This window comes from Calonectris borealis, chromosome 2 (genome assembly GCF_964195595.1).
Source record: "Calonectris borealis chromosome 2, bCalBor7.hap1.2, whole genome shotgun sequence".
Taxonomy (NCBI): Eukaryota; Metazoa; Chordata; class Aves; order Procellariiformes; family Procellariidae; genus Calonectris; species Calonectris borealis.
In genome coordinates this window covers 112865088-112878809 of record NC_134313.1, presented here as the reverse complement: position 1 = coordinate 112878809, position 13722 = coordinate 112865088, and the positions used below count along the sequence as shown (strand labels likewise).

The 13722-nt window shown below is 40.6% G+C and overlaps 1 protein-coding gene across 1 annotated transcript in view; it reads left to right on the top strand.

Annotated features, from left to right (window-relative positions):
- HECW1 (HECT, C2 and WW domain containing E3 ubiquitin protein ligase 1) overlaps positions 1-13722 on the top strand; it is a 190265-nt gene that overhangs the window by 85024 nt on the left and 91519 nt on the right. The window contains exon 5 of the mRNA XM_075142949.1: positions 4990-5159. Within this exon, the coding sequence (XP_074999050.1) occupies positions 4990-5159 (170 nt within the window). The remainder of the gene's footprint in view (positions 1-4989; positions 5160-13722) is intronic.

Sequence of the window (13722 nt, the reverse complement as noted above, 5' to 3'; positions counted from 1 at the left end):
GATATGTTCTGGGTAAGTTAGGCCTAACTCAAGATGTCTTCATCTTCTCAGAGGGTCGGATGACTCATGAGGAATATTTATCATTTCCTGGTTCTGAAAACACATGGCTAGTACACTAAATAGGAAAAATGTGAATTCATTGAGTTGACCATAGAATTGCTGGGGCTTAATGATCTCTCCCACAAGTGTCAATATAGCTAGCTGCAAGTCATCTATTGAAATCTGTTGGATGGTGCTTGGAAACATGGATGTTAAGTACTCTTTGTCCTTTGTTGGAAGGAATTTGCCAACTGTATTAGAATATCAATATCAGTTTCTCAAAACTAGTAGATCCGCTACTCATTGGTCTTTGACCCTTCTGCTGGTTGGTAGACTGTCTACTTCAGTGAAGTAAACTATGCACCATGAAGAGACTAGGTGGACTCAGTCTTTTTGGGACACATTTATAAACTGCACAGAATATGCTTGTGTGTTATTTGTAGGAAAGTTCTTCCAAAGCTGTTGGTGAAAGCTTCTCATCCCTTGGGGAGAACAGCTTTTAAAATCTTTAATTTAGAACTGATAGATTGATGACCAGACTAAAAGTAACTAATTTAGAAACCAGACTGCTCCAGACTCTGGTTCTCACTCTGATTCTCCATCCTTTTCTGTCATGCTTCTGCAAGCATGGGTCTGGACTAGTACCTCACTATGTCTTCAGGAAACTGAAATACCATCTTCACAATAGTTTTGCTGATCATTACCGTCAGAGAATCTCCTTGCTGAACATGACAAAATGTGACTCACAAACCCAAATCATACCTCTCCCCTGACCTTTTGAAAGCTTAGTTACTTGTATTGAGGCAAAATCAAACACGGTAAAACACAGATGTATTCGAGCTGTGTCAGTCAGAATTGATATCCCCGCCTGGTTCCACGTTTTGCCAATAAATAATACATGCTAGTTTCCAAATTGCCACAAAAATAGAGTCTCCATCACTATCCAGTCATCAGTGCCCCAAAATTTGTGATGCTGCATGGAAAATGGATTTGCGGAATGATCCTTTCCTAGGCAGAAAGGGAATTCTATGGCCCACCTTAGGGACAGAGGCTACATGCACGCAAGTGACCTAGAGCAAAACTTCCTTAGGTCTCATCCAGACACCCAGCATATATGGAGGGAAGCTCTGAAGTTGGAAAAAATTCATAATTCACGTCGGGGCAGCAGCAGGCAGCAGTTAGTATAAGCCATTTTTGTACAACGAAGTGAGCCTAGCTGGACTGGGATGCATGTACTTGCAATTACTGAAAGTCTGCAGCAGTGAAAGAATCTGTGGTTGCTGTGTCTCCACCTGGATTCCTTCCTTCTGTCATCTTTCATGAGAGATGGCCTGACATTATTAAACTGATAGATGTATATAACTGGTTTCATGCTAAAGTGTGATTTATGAGCAAATGGGAAACTGACATAGAATCATAGAATCATTAAGGTTGGAAAAGACCTCTAAGATCATCGTCAACCCAACACCACCATGCCCACTAAACCATGTCGCTAAGCGCCTCGTCTACACGTCTTTTAACTACTTCCAGGGATGGTGACTCAACCACTTCCCTGGGCAGCCTGTTCCAAGGCCTGACCACTCCTTCAGTAAAGAAATTTTTCCTGATGTCCAATCTCAGCCTCCCTTGGTGCAACTTGAGGCCATTTCCTCTTGTCCTATCGCTGGTTACTTGGGAGAAGAGACCAACATCCACCTCGCTACAACCTCCTTTCAGGTAGTTGTAGAGTGCGATGAGGTCTCCCCTGAGCCTCCTCTTCTCCAGGCTAAACAGTCCCAGTTCCCTCAGCCGCTCCTCATAAGACTTGTGCTCCAGGCCCTTCACCAGCTTCGCTGCCCTTCTCTGGACACGCTCCAGCACCTCCATGTCCTTCTTGTAGTGAGGGGCCCAAAACTGAACACAGTATTCCAGGTGCAGCCTCACCAGTGCCGAGTACAGGGGCACGATCACCTCCCTACTCCTGCTGGCCACACTATTTCTGATACAGGCCAGGATGCCGTTGGCCTTCTTGGCCACCTGGGCACACTGCTGGCTCATGTTCAGCCGGCTGTCAATCAGCACCCCAGGTCCTTTTCTACCAGGCAGCTTTCCAGCCACTCTTCCCCAAGCCTGTAGTGTTGCATGGGATTGTTGTGACATATGGTATATTAATAACTTTTTTAAAGAGACTGGATGAAAATACACCTTTGCAAAGCATAGATGAGTTATCTTGGTAGAATTTCCTCGTATGCCTCCAAGAAATACACTATAAAACTACAGTGTACATGTCCAAGCCTTCTGGAATTCATTGGTTTCACCAAAGATTTAAATTCAGTTAACCTTAAACCATCACTTAAATATTTAGTATCTTCAGAACCTTTTTCTGAAGACAATACAGATAAGAGAGAAATACTTTCGTTTGGGGAAGCAGAATAGCTGGGATTCTTCTGTTGGGATGTTACACAGCAGTCGTAAGAGTACCTGAGCCTTTGGTTACAACAAGTTACAGCATCCATAGGTTCCACTTCAAATTAAATGGACTTCTTCCGGATATCTACAGATGCCCATGTAGCTTTATTCAGAGCTTTTGTATTTTTTATTTTTGATGCTCTGTTTTTCACGGTGCTGAGAATTTGTGGTGAGATATTTAAGTATAACTGGGATATCTGTCCTTGAGAAATCTATTTCTGCTATCCATATGTGTGCTTTGGACATTAAAAATTGAAGTTTCTAACTAACATTTTTACAAAACTCGTATTATGCAATTTAAGCAAGAAAATAACACAATATTGTGTGCTTAGCTAAATTATTTTTTCTCATCCAAATACAATAATTAGACTACTATCTAAGGTTAGGAGTACCTTCACCTTCATGACTCTGCTTAATTCCCATAACTGGAAAGAGGCTAGTAGGTCATCATAATATGTATGTTCTTTATGATACATAATATATAAGTATATATAATTGATGGCTAGTTATTTTCTTTTCTGTCTATCAATAGACCATTTCCTTTGCACAGTGATATCCAAAGATACTGCGGTCTCTCTTTGAAGGAAAAAAAAATCAGAAACATATACAGCAATAAATATTTCCATTTCAGAATCTTTTGAGGAAACATCAGAGAGAAAGAAAATAAGATCCCAGAGGTCTTTCTCTCCTCTCATATGTTAGTAGCCTGACACTATTACACTGCTGGGTGTTGTCATTCATAGTGCTTTTGCAATCTTGGTCTCTATTTCTGGAATGTATTTCTAACAGTACAACTTCCAAAGCAAAAGAGTTTGCCATACAGGATTTCAGCAGGGCTGATAGATGAGATACGTGTTGGTCACACAGAGATTGTATACTCGCGAAAAAAATTAGTGTTATCAGTTTTGAACCAGATAATTTTCTTTGGACAATAGTGTTGCTAGGACCATGGCAGTGCATACTGCCAGCAAAGTACTTTCAGATAGACTATTAGCAGTGATATCCTCTATTTTCTGTTAATTGTTAGAGAACATCACAAGAATGAGATTCTTAAAATACAATCTGTTTTAGGACCATCTGTCCAACAGCTTTTGAGTATCTGCAATATGAATTGTGTGCTGGAATAGATGATTAAAACCAACCTGAACAAAACCGGTTCTTTTTGACTTGCACATTTTATTGTGTTGGCTATTACCATATGTTAAGGAAGCAAAATACAACTGGGTGAATCTTATCCCTGTTCTTGATATATCTGTTTTCTAGAAAAAATCCTGATGTTGGTGTGGAATGTGTATGATTTTCAGATTCATCAAAAATATCTGCCTGGAGGGTTTTACATGATCTCCCGCAACCTGCCAGAATAATTAGGGTTTTAATCAGAAGAGAATTAAAAGACTGTGAAAAATAACGTTTTCAAAACCTGCCTAAAAGAAAAAATATGTGTTTAAATTAAATGTTTAGGTATACATCTAAGCAGTTTCGGAAACTATCTTGACTAATACTTTGTATCTCTTCAATACAGCAAGAGAAAGTAGCCAGAGTGCAGTTCAGTGCTTATATCCCTATGTGAAATAAAGCTTTAAACAGAGGAGGAGAATCTCCATGCAAAGAGTGGTGGAAAATAAATTAGCTACTGAACTCACTAATAGGAATAAGTGCTTATATATTCCAAAGAAAGCTTAGAAATGCATCTGGAAAAAGAGAAGGCCAGAGGCTTTAGTTTGTAGCTGTTGAGCCAAAATTAATGATATACCTGTAGATTGATTTGCATTTCATTGGCTTCACAGGGACAAATTGTAATGGACTTTGTGTCTTTCTTGAGAACGTTATGAGTAAATTTTGAAAGAGGTGCCTAAGGATTTTTTGTCCGCATGACTCATATTACGCTTCCTGCAAGTTCTGCAGCTAGAAAGCCTGGCTTAAAGTTTGGACATTATATACAAGTTTTCCTAAGTTACTACAGGTAAAGATAACCCATGCAGGGAAGGAAACGTTTTAAAGTAGAAAAAATGTAAACTGACTTCTTGTGTAGAAAAAAGTGGTCTAAAAGCTAAGATTCATAGAAAGATAAAATTGATACCTAGGAGAAGTGACATAGGTTAGGTACTGAATGCCATGTCTATGTCATTAAATGAATGGATCTTTTTTTCAGAGTAGTCCTGCCACTGGGATCAGGCTGAGGAAGTGCTTAGCTCCTTAGAAAAATCAGCAGATCACTTAAATTAAGTTGTTTAAATATCGATTTAGAAACCGGATCACTCTGCACAATCAGGTTCTAAAATTTGTAATTTCATTATATAATCATTTGTAAATCCTAAATCATGAGATCATGATGGTTTGGCTTTATATTACCTCACAAGAAACATAGTGAGTTTTTTCATATTCCTGCCATATTATTTTAATTCCTTTAAATTCCTTCCTTTAATTCCTCAATGTTTCTCCTAACATTCCAGAGAGCTACCTGGAATGTGAAAAATAATCAGGTTATTTACCTTCTTCCAGATTTCCAGGCTTTTGGTCTGAAGAAAGGAATGTTCTTCAATCCAGATCCTTATCTGAAGATTTCCATCCAGCCTGGAAAACATAGCATCTTCCCAGCGCTTCCTCATCATGGACAGGAGAAGAGATCCAAGATCATGTGTAATACTGTTAACCCAATCTGGCAAGGAGAGGTAAGCAGTTTGAGTGTTGAGCTGACACTTTTCTTAAAACATGGAAATAACTCTAGCAATATCCCTCCTTTTTTTTTTTTTTAAATTCCTTTCTTGGCTGAATAGTTGTTGACCTAACTGTGCTTGATGTATTTCATGACTTCTTGTCTTAATGCAAAAGGCTTAATTAGCTACAAAGATGAATGATACATTAAAAAAAAAGTATGGGTTGTACTTTGTGGATGTAATTTATGAAGTTGTTAATTATTGAAGGCAGGCATAACCCAGAATTGAAAAATAAACTTGGATAGCATGAAAGGCTGCTGCTAAATTGTCATAGTGTTCTTACATAAAGAGGAGACATTATATAAAGCAGAACAAGTATAGCATGCAAATAAAAAGAGTCTATGTGATTGAAAAGTGTCAATGGCAATATAAATAAAAGGCAATTTTGGCACATTTGCCCATCACCTTGAAGAAAAACTCTAGTCTGCTGCTTCTTGTTGGAAGGGCTTAGTAAGTATTAATGAGATCTAAGAGTTCAGTTGGTGCCTGCTGTTTTTAAAGTACGCCTGAAGTGGCAACAGACAGCAAAGAATAAGGGATCTCTTTGGATTTAAAGCAATCTAACATAATGGGTGTGATTTACTGGTGTTCCCTGTCAGACCAATATCTCCACTACAGGAAAGAGTAGAAGTAAATAGACTAAATAGATTTATTCAAATTAAAATGCAAATTGTAAAGTAGTTTAGGGATAATTAGGTCAAACTCTATAGATGTGAAAGTGTGGGTGGGGTAAAAAGGCAGCAGAAATGTCACTGAATACTCCTACCTGGAGCGGGATAGTCAAGAAACTAGGTACCACATCAGATTATGCGACAGGTCAGCCTACGTGGGGGAGATTATGTGGCAGGGGCAGGGGGGACGATCTCGAAACTAGTCTGAGAAAAATGCCTTCTAATAGGATTTAATTAAGTGGAAGGCCCTGTCATGAGGCATCCGCCAAGCCGTAACTTCTCTGTGGCTCCAAGCATCAGATGTAGCTGGCTGAGGGGTCCCAGGTCAAGCTGAGGAACTGGAACCTGACATGGAGGATCAGGGAGTTGGCAGAGATCTTTCAGTAAAGCGCATAACACATAGGCCTAGAGGCAGGCAGGCATGAAGGGGAAACTTGCTGTATGTGTGGCACAGTATGTGTGATTGTGGGAGCTGGCAGCAAGTGTGGATGCCAGGAGCTGACACTCAAAGGAGGAGATGGGATATGAATGTGGTCCCACCATTCTGTATCAGCCAGTTATCTGCTGAGGTCGCACACAGGCTGTCCTTATCCAAAGAGGATGTAGCAGCTGTGCTGATGGAGGCTGAAAATAGGCTTTTTAGAAGCACTCAATACCGGTCAGAAGTCTTCTCTCAACAAAGGCAACCCCCAGCCAGTGTAATTTGTTCTCACTTCAAGATTCTTTTGCACTGCTGGAGGATAAAATAACCAAAGAGTAAGAATGTGGCCCTGATAAAATGTCAAGGGTGTCTTCTCAGGCCATGTGGGATAGCTGAGTTTGTGGGCTGACATTTCTTTTCCAGTGGAGTTCGGCAGTGAGAAAAGGAGAAACAATGAAATGGCCTAATTATGGACATCGGAAAGCAAAAGAGCACAGCTGGCTTCCAACTTCTCTGTTCAGCTCCCTGGTTTTCTTGATTGCATGCAAGCACACTACTTTTCCCTTTCTGTTGTTAGCTTGTTAGTGGCTAAGGAGTCTAAAACAGCAGAGCTGTCATTCAACATGTTCTCCTTCTGCATTCTCTTCAGCTGATATTGAGATGTTTAACTGCATGCATTTGTGTGGCAGTCTATGCACATCAGCTGGTCTGAAGTCTTCGTTTTGGTACTGAAAACCCGTGTTGGCTTCTATTGCACAGAAGACCCTAGGCCTGATTTTCTTCAACTTTTTCCCTTTATGGGACAAGGGGAGAAGGAAGACTGCAAACCGTTGCTGAATCATAGTGGTAGCCATTCTTCTGTTCACCCTTTTCATTCATGGATGTGAATATATGAAATGAAAAATATTGAGGAATCATAGCCATTTCATTAAATGGATCAGTTACTAGTTGTTTTCCCAAAAAAATACTTGAGGCAATATATTATTTCAGAAGGGTGATTCTTTCCTAAGGTTCTCTGTCACTACATGTCACTACAGAAGCCAAATGTTCTTTTTTTTTTCTTTTTTTCTTCCCCAGTTGAATGACATATCTAATTTGTCTTGGCTGCTGAACTTGAAAAAATCTGGAATATGGAAATAGCTGCAGACTGGGATCTTTATATATTGATTACTCTTGAGCAAATTCAGAAGTGAAAGAGTTGACTCAGTTTTGTAGGGCCTCAACACTAAAATAAAGTCCTACAGACTGAGAGATGATTCATTTACTTATATTAATTCATTCTGGTATTCCCCTCATATACTTAACAGGTGGTTCTATTTGCATAGTACCCACTTGCATTATAAGAACAGTCTGGGAGCACCATGATACCTCAGGCAGTTTTTCATCTGTGTTATGTAATATTTGTAGAATCATAGAATAGTTTGGGTTGGAACAGACTTTTAAAGGTCCTCTAGTCCAACCCCCTGTGCAGTGAGCAGGGACATCTTCAACTAGATCAGGTTGCTCAGAGCCCCGTCCAACCTGACCTTGAATATTCCCAGGGATGGGGCATCTACCACCTCTCTGGGCAACCTGTTCCAGTGTTTCACCGCCCTCACTGTGAAAAATTTCTTCCTTACATCTAGTCTAAATCTATCCTCTTTTAGTTTAAAACCATTCCCCCTTGTCCTGTTGCAACAGGCCCTGCTAAAAAGTTTGCCGCCATCTTTTTTATAAGCCCCCTTTAAGTACTGATAGGCCACAATAAGGTGTCCCCAAAACCTTCTCTTCTCCAGGCTGAATAACCCCAACTCTCTCAGCCTTTCTTCATAGGAGAGGCGTTCCATCCCCCTGATCATTTTTGTGGCCCTGCTCTGGACCCGCTCCAACAGGTCCATGTCTGTCTTGTGCTGAGGGCTCCAGAGCTGGACGCAGTACTCCAGGTGGAGTCTCACCAGAGCAGAGCAGAGGGGCAGAATCACCTCCCTTGACCTGCTGGCCATGCTTCTTTTGATGCAGCCCAGGATACGGTTGGCCTTCTGGGCTGTGAGCACACATTGTTGGCTCATGTGCAGCTTTTCATCCACCAGTACCCCCAAGTCCTTCTCGGCAGGGCTGCTCTCAATCCCTTCCTCCCCCAGCCTGTATTGATACTGGGGGTTGCCCGGACCCAGGTGCAGGACCTTCCACTTGGCCTTGTTGGACCTCATGAGGTTCACACAGGCCCACTTCTCAAGCTTGTCCAGGTCCCTCTGAATGGCATCCCGTCCTTCAGGTGTGTCAACTGCACCACTCAGCTTGGTGTTGTCTGCAAACTTGCTGAGGGTGCACTCAATCCCACTGTCTATGTCATTGATGAGGACATTAAACAGTACTGGTCCCAATATGGACCCCTGTGGGACACCACTCATCACCGATCTCCATCTGGACATTGAGCCATTGAACACTACCTTCTGGATGCGACCATCCAACCAATTCCTCACGCACCAGGCAGTCCACCCATCAAATCCATACCTCTTCAGTTTAGAGAGAAGGATGTTGTGGGGACCGTGTCGAAGGCCTTACAGAGGTCCAGATAGACGACATCGACATCGGTAACCCTTCCCATGTCCACTGATGTAGTCACTCCGTCATAGAAGGCCACTAGGTTGGTCAGGCAGGACTTGCCCTTGGTGAAGCCATGCTGGCTCTCTCAAATCACCTCCCTGTCCTCTTATGTGCCTTAGGATAGCTTCCAGGAGGATCTGTTCCATGATCTTCCCAGGCACAGAGGTGAGACTGACTGGCCTGTAGTTCCCCGGGTCTTCCTTTTTTCCCTTTTTGAAAATGGGTGTTATGTTTCCCCTTTTCCAGTCAGCGGGAACTTCACCGGACTGCCACGACTTCCCGAATATGATGGTTAGTGGCTTAGCAACTTCATCCGCCAGTTCCTTCAGGACCCGCGGGTCCTATATCTCATCATATTGATGATCATCTTAATTTCACAGACTGTTCAAATAATGTTCAGCACAAGTTATCCTGACTTAAAGGTATTCCTCTATTGCTCTGTTTTGCAGTACTTTGTACAAGAGAACATAAGGAAATGGAAATGTCTTACTAAGAGAGAAGAGTAGCATGTGACATTTTGACACTTGCAGCAGGGCTCTGTGTGAGGTGAAAGAGCCCTCACACTGAGAATTGTTCACTGAGACAGGTTAAAGCCCAGGTGGTATCCTCTGCTGGTAGAGAGGGATCATTTTGTGATGTTTCTATATGTTTTTGCATGCATAAGATCGGATTCTGCTAAGCCAAAGTGCTGAATATTGCCGTGTGTAATAATGACAAATGATAAATACTTCAGGAAGATCTAAACGAGCTACTGATGGTGCCTAGGCCTCTACAAGGTCAATGAAGAGAAGTAGGCAGCTGCAGAAAATAAAAACAATAACAAGTGTCTTCAGACAAGGAACTTGTTATTGAATCAGGGTTAATGGTCCTGCTTATTTTCTTACTCGTGGCTTTACTTTCAAACTGGTGCATTCTTCAGCAACATCTGTACTGTTAAATGAAATAAATGAGTTCCTGGGAACCACATGCCACTAGGCAGCTTGACTCTAAACTCCTAGGTTAAGCAGACATTGTGCTGGAAGTCCACACAGTTGCAAGAGCATAGTGGGTGAGTTGTCGTACCATGCTGATTTGAGGTAAAATGCAAAGGAAATCTCAGAAGGAAGTGCCCACTTCCCAGATCTTCTGTACATCTAGTAGAATTGAGAAGGGTGAATGTTGATCGTATCTCTTCTAATATTGACATTATAAAAATAATGACACTATTCCCATAGTTTCATATGGAGACAATGTGTCTGCTGCCACATTCTTTGGAAAAAGCTCCTTTAAGAAGATTTAATTTGTCAGCAAGCAGTAAAGTGATAGATAATTCAGACAAGCAATAGAGATCATTTGGGCTCATAAGCAACAAAGCAAAGTGGTTAAAAAAGTAGTTCACATACCTCCAGCTGGTTAGCAGATCTTCTCAATGGTTTTGCAGACAAAGTACTTCAGACCGCTGGACTTTCCCTTAGACATATTTATGGTATTTCTTTCTTAACTGTGGCAGTTTGAGCTAACTGCTTCTTCAGTTGTTCATTTATTAATGAGTGGTTGGAGAGCCTCAAGGAATGGGCAGCGAGATGACTATAAAAATTGGCTGTTGCAACCATCCAGCATATTTAAAGTAGTAGGAAGTGTCATCTGTTAAATGACACATTGAATTTCAAGTCTGATAATTCTAGCTCTGGAAGAATAGATTGTCTTAAAGTGGGAGCCTCGTACTAGGATGAAAACTCTCTCAACTCCCTGCAGCTTCGCTGTTTGTTTCTTTGCCTCAGCCGTTACAAATATTGTTAAATTATAGCTGAGGCAGAAAATAGTGTTTTGGGTGGCTGCTTTATCACTCTGAAGATAGCTGCACTTTACTGGTGAATTAATTGATATGTATGAAGAGGTGTTCAGTACTCTGTTGCAAGAGCACTTAACAAATAGTAGTTAATGTGTCAGATCTGATAAACAGAATTACACTATTTTCACATGTGTAGCTTGTACTCTGCACCTCAGCCCACAACCTTTCAAAAATACTGCGCTTGAATAAACTCTCACGTAACCTGTCTCTTCAGATTACTAACACAAAATCAGAAGAAGGAAAGAGTCAGGGGTTCAAATGCCAGAGGGATGTGGTTTGGGGAGAGAGGGCTTCTGTAGTGCAGACCGTCATCAGTGATAGAAACATTGGGTTTGGATGCTGCCTGCAAGAATGCTGAGATGACACGAATGCAACTGACTGTCTGAGTGCTGGTTTGTAACTGCTTTTTTTTATGGTGCAGATTTATAACTCGGGCACTGATTCTGTGGTCGTGAATGCTGGACTGGTGTAGGATGAACCACCCAGCAGTACTGGGACTGAAAGATGCTTTGTCAAAGTAGCAAGATCGTGCAATACGGGGTTGATGTTAGCGCTCTGCTTTTCTCTTGAGGCTTTATGCTGGCTGATATGATGGGCGCTACCTGATGTAGCACAAACCTAGAGTGATGCAAGCAGGGCATACTTGATCAAAAGTGAATCTTTCCAGAACAAAGTTAAACCATTAAAGATGCTGTAATATATTTGAATGAACAGTATGAATTTAAATTAAAGCAGGTTACATTTGATCTGATTTTGATCTAGTATTTAGAGTGCTAGATGCTGATAGTCCTACCATGGCCTCACAGAATCATTGCATGATTTCACCAGAAGTCCAAAATAAAAAAAAGCAACAGGAACATCACACTGATTTAACTACTTATTTATTGTTTCACTTAGATAACTTTTTTCCCCCCTTTTACTGGCAAATACAAAAGAATCTGCTGCAGAAACTTGGAGGCCTTTACACCTAAGCGTAAATCCAATATAGGTGCGGTGAAATCCAAATCCTGAATTCAGTATGAGTTTTGCCAAAGGTGTCATTGGGACTGAGTAAAGCCTTGTGGGTGGTAGCTTCACTGTATAACATTTTTGCACACATGGCCAGGTAAAGTGTAAAACATAGTTTGACTGCAGAGAAAAGCTGTGATTTTACAGCTGCAGTTTTTTGAATATCTGCTGATGACTGAAATGTGAAAACCTAAGACAACTTCAGTTTCTTCACGAATGGGTTACGGTGTGAAAAAATTGTCTAGATTTTTTTTTTTAATATGTTATTCTTCTAGAAATGCATTTTAATTGCAACTTCTGCATCTAGAAGACTATCAGTCTTTCTAATCTTGCATATTAGTGCTCGTGAGAGTCCTCAAATATTTTCAGTCTATGCTGTGCTAAGAAATTTGTAGACACTGTGTGAGGGATGAAGAAAAACCCTGACTCTTTAAGCAGTGTTTGCACTTGATTTATCCAGAAGTTCTTTTAAATTTCTAGTGTCTTAGGGCTGAAATTTACCATTAATAAAGTAAGAGATATCTTGCAAAACGATCTAAGCCATCAGAGAGAATTCATGATGAGCCTATTAAGTAGTAACTCTGAATGTTGTAGAATACTTGAAATAGACAGGAAGGACTTTTTTTTAATTCCTTGTTTCCAGTACAGAGAGGGAGTGAATCTGAGGGAGGAATCTAGGAAGCCAATTTGCTGAAGGCCCTATCTAACTTTGAAGGAGTTCAGTAGAAAGGATTGAATCAGACCTTAGAACAGCAACACATTTTTATGTGCACTCTTTTTACTGTAGGAAAAAAAAAACATCGTGCCATGCCAGAATAAGGTACCGCATTGGATCTGGCACCTTGCGGTCACTGCTGAATTCCAGGACTCTCTCGGAGTACGTGTGGGCACGTCCCAGCCTTTGGCAGCAGCGGAGCTCTGTGCTTGACACTACTGACTCTGCAATATTTTATATTGTCATTGAGGAGTACTGTAGTAAGTTTAAGAAACCGGAATTCCCCACGAGCTTATTCAGTTGTTCGTATGAGTAGTGTTGTATGGGACAGTAGTGATACATAGAGGAAGTTTTTGAATGGGGAGCAGAATAATACAGATGGAGAGTGGCGAGTGCATTAAGAGTGTAATTGTTTCACTGGAGTATTTGAAATGAAAAAGCCACTAATGAAATATTCAGCTGAAAGACTGAATCTGTCTTCATCCATCAAATGTAATTTACAACCTTTTAAGATTTACTTCTGCTTGTATCGTCCCTGTGGAATGATGGATATCGCAAATACATTTTCTTTTTAATTATATTTCTTATTCAACTCCAAATCAAGAGCCTAATTCTTCCTGTCACCAATGCATTAATTTACCTATCTTTCACCAGTTATTATACTGACTGTTTTTAAAGAACTTGACTTGCACTTAACTTGTCTAATTGGTACTAATGGACATATTCTGTTCATTTCAACAACTTCCTTGATAGCATTATTGAGAGCTGATCACTGTGATCTTTCTATATTCAGGGATGCAAATAATATTGGTAAAAATAAAACATGGGAATTAATCATCATCTTTAGTTGGCTTTCTATGAAAACTCTTCTCAAGCTCTGGAAATGGTTCTGTTATCTTATAAATGGATACAGATGTATTCTGCCAGGTCAGCATTAGCATGTACCTTCATTCTTTACTATATGTAAGTCATGCATTAAACCCCCACAAGATCTGTTCACATTAAGAAAATTAATCATCTGTGTATGTAAAACCATTGTTGGGTCTGGAAGCAAATAGGCACTGAAAAGTAGATTACTGTCTGAAACTCCTTCAATGGTGTTTACTACAGTGTTTTCAGATCTTGCTTGAAGATGGCAGCAATAATGTAAAATTAGATTTATATTTAGGTCATTGAGATGGTGTCAGAGTATGAGTGTGTCAGCTGATCCTAGGTAGCTTTGATTGTGATTTGTGAATCTGCAGGAGGCGGCTGTGTAAAATCCATGTAAATGAGAGGAGAATCCT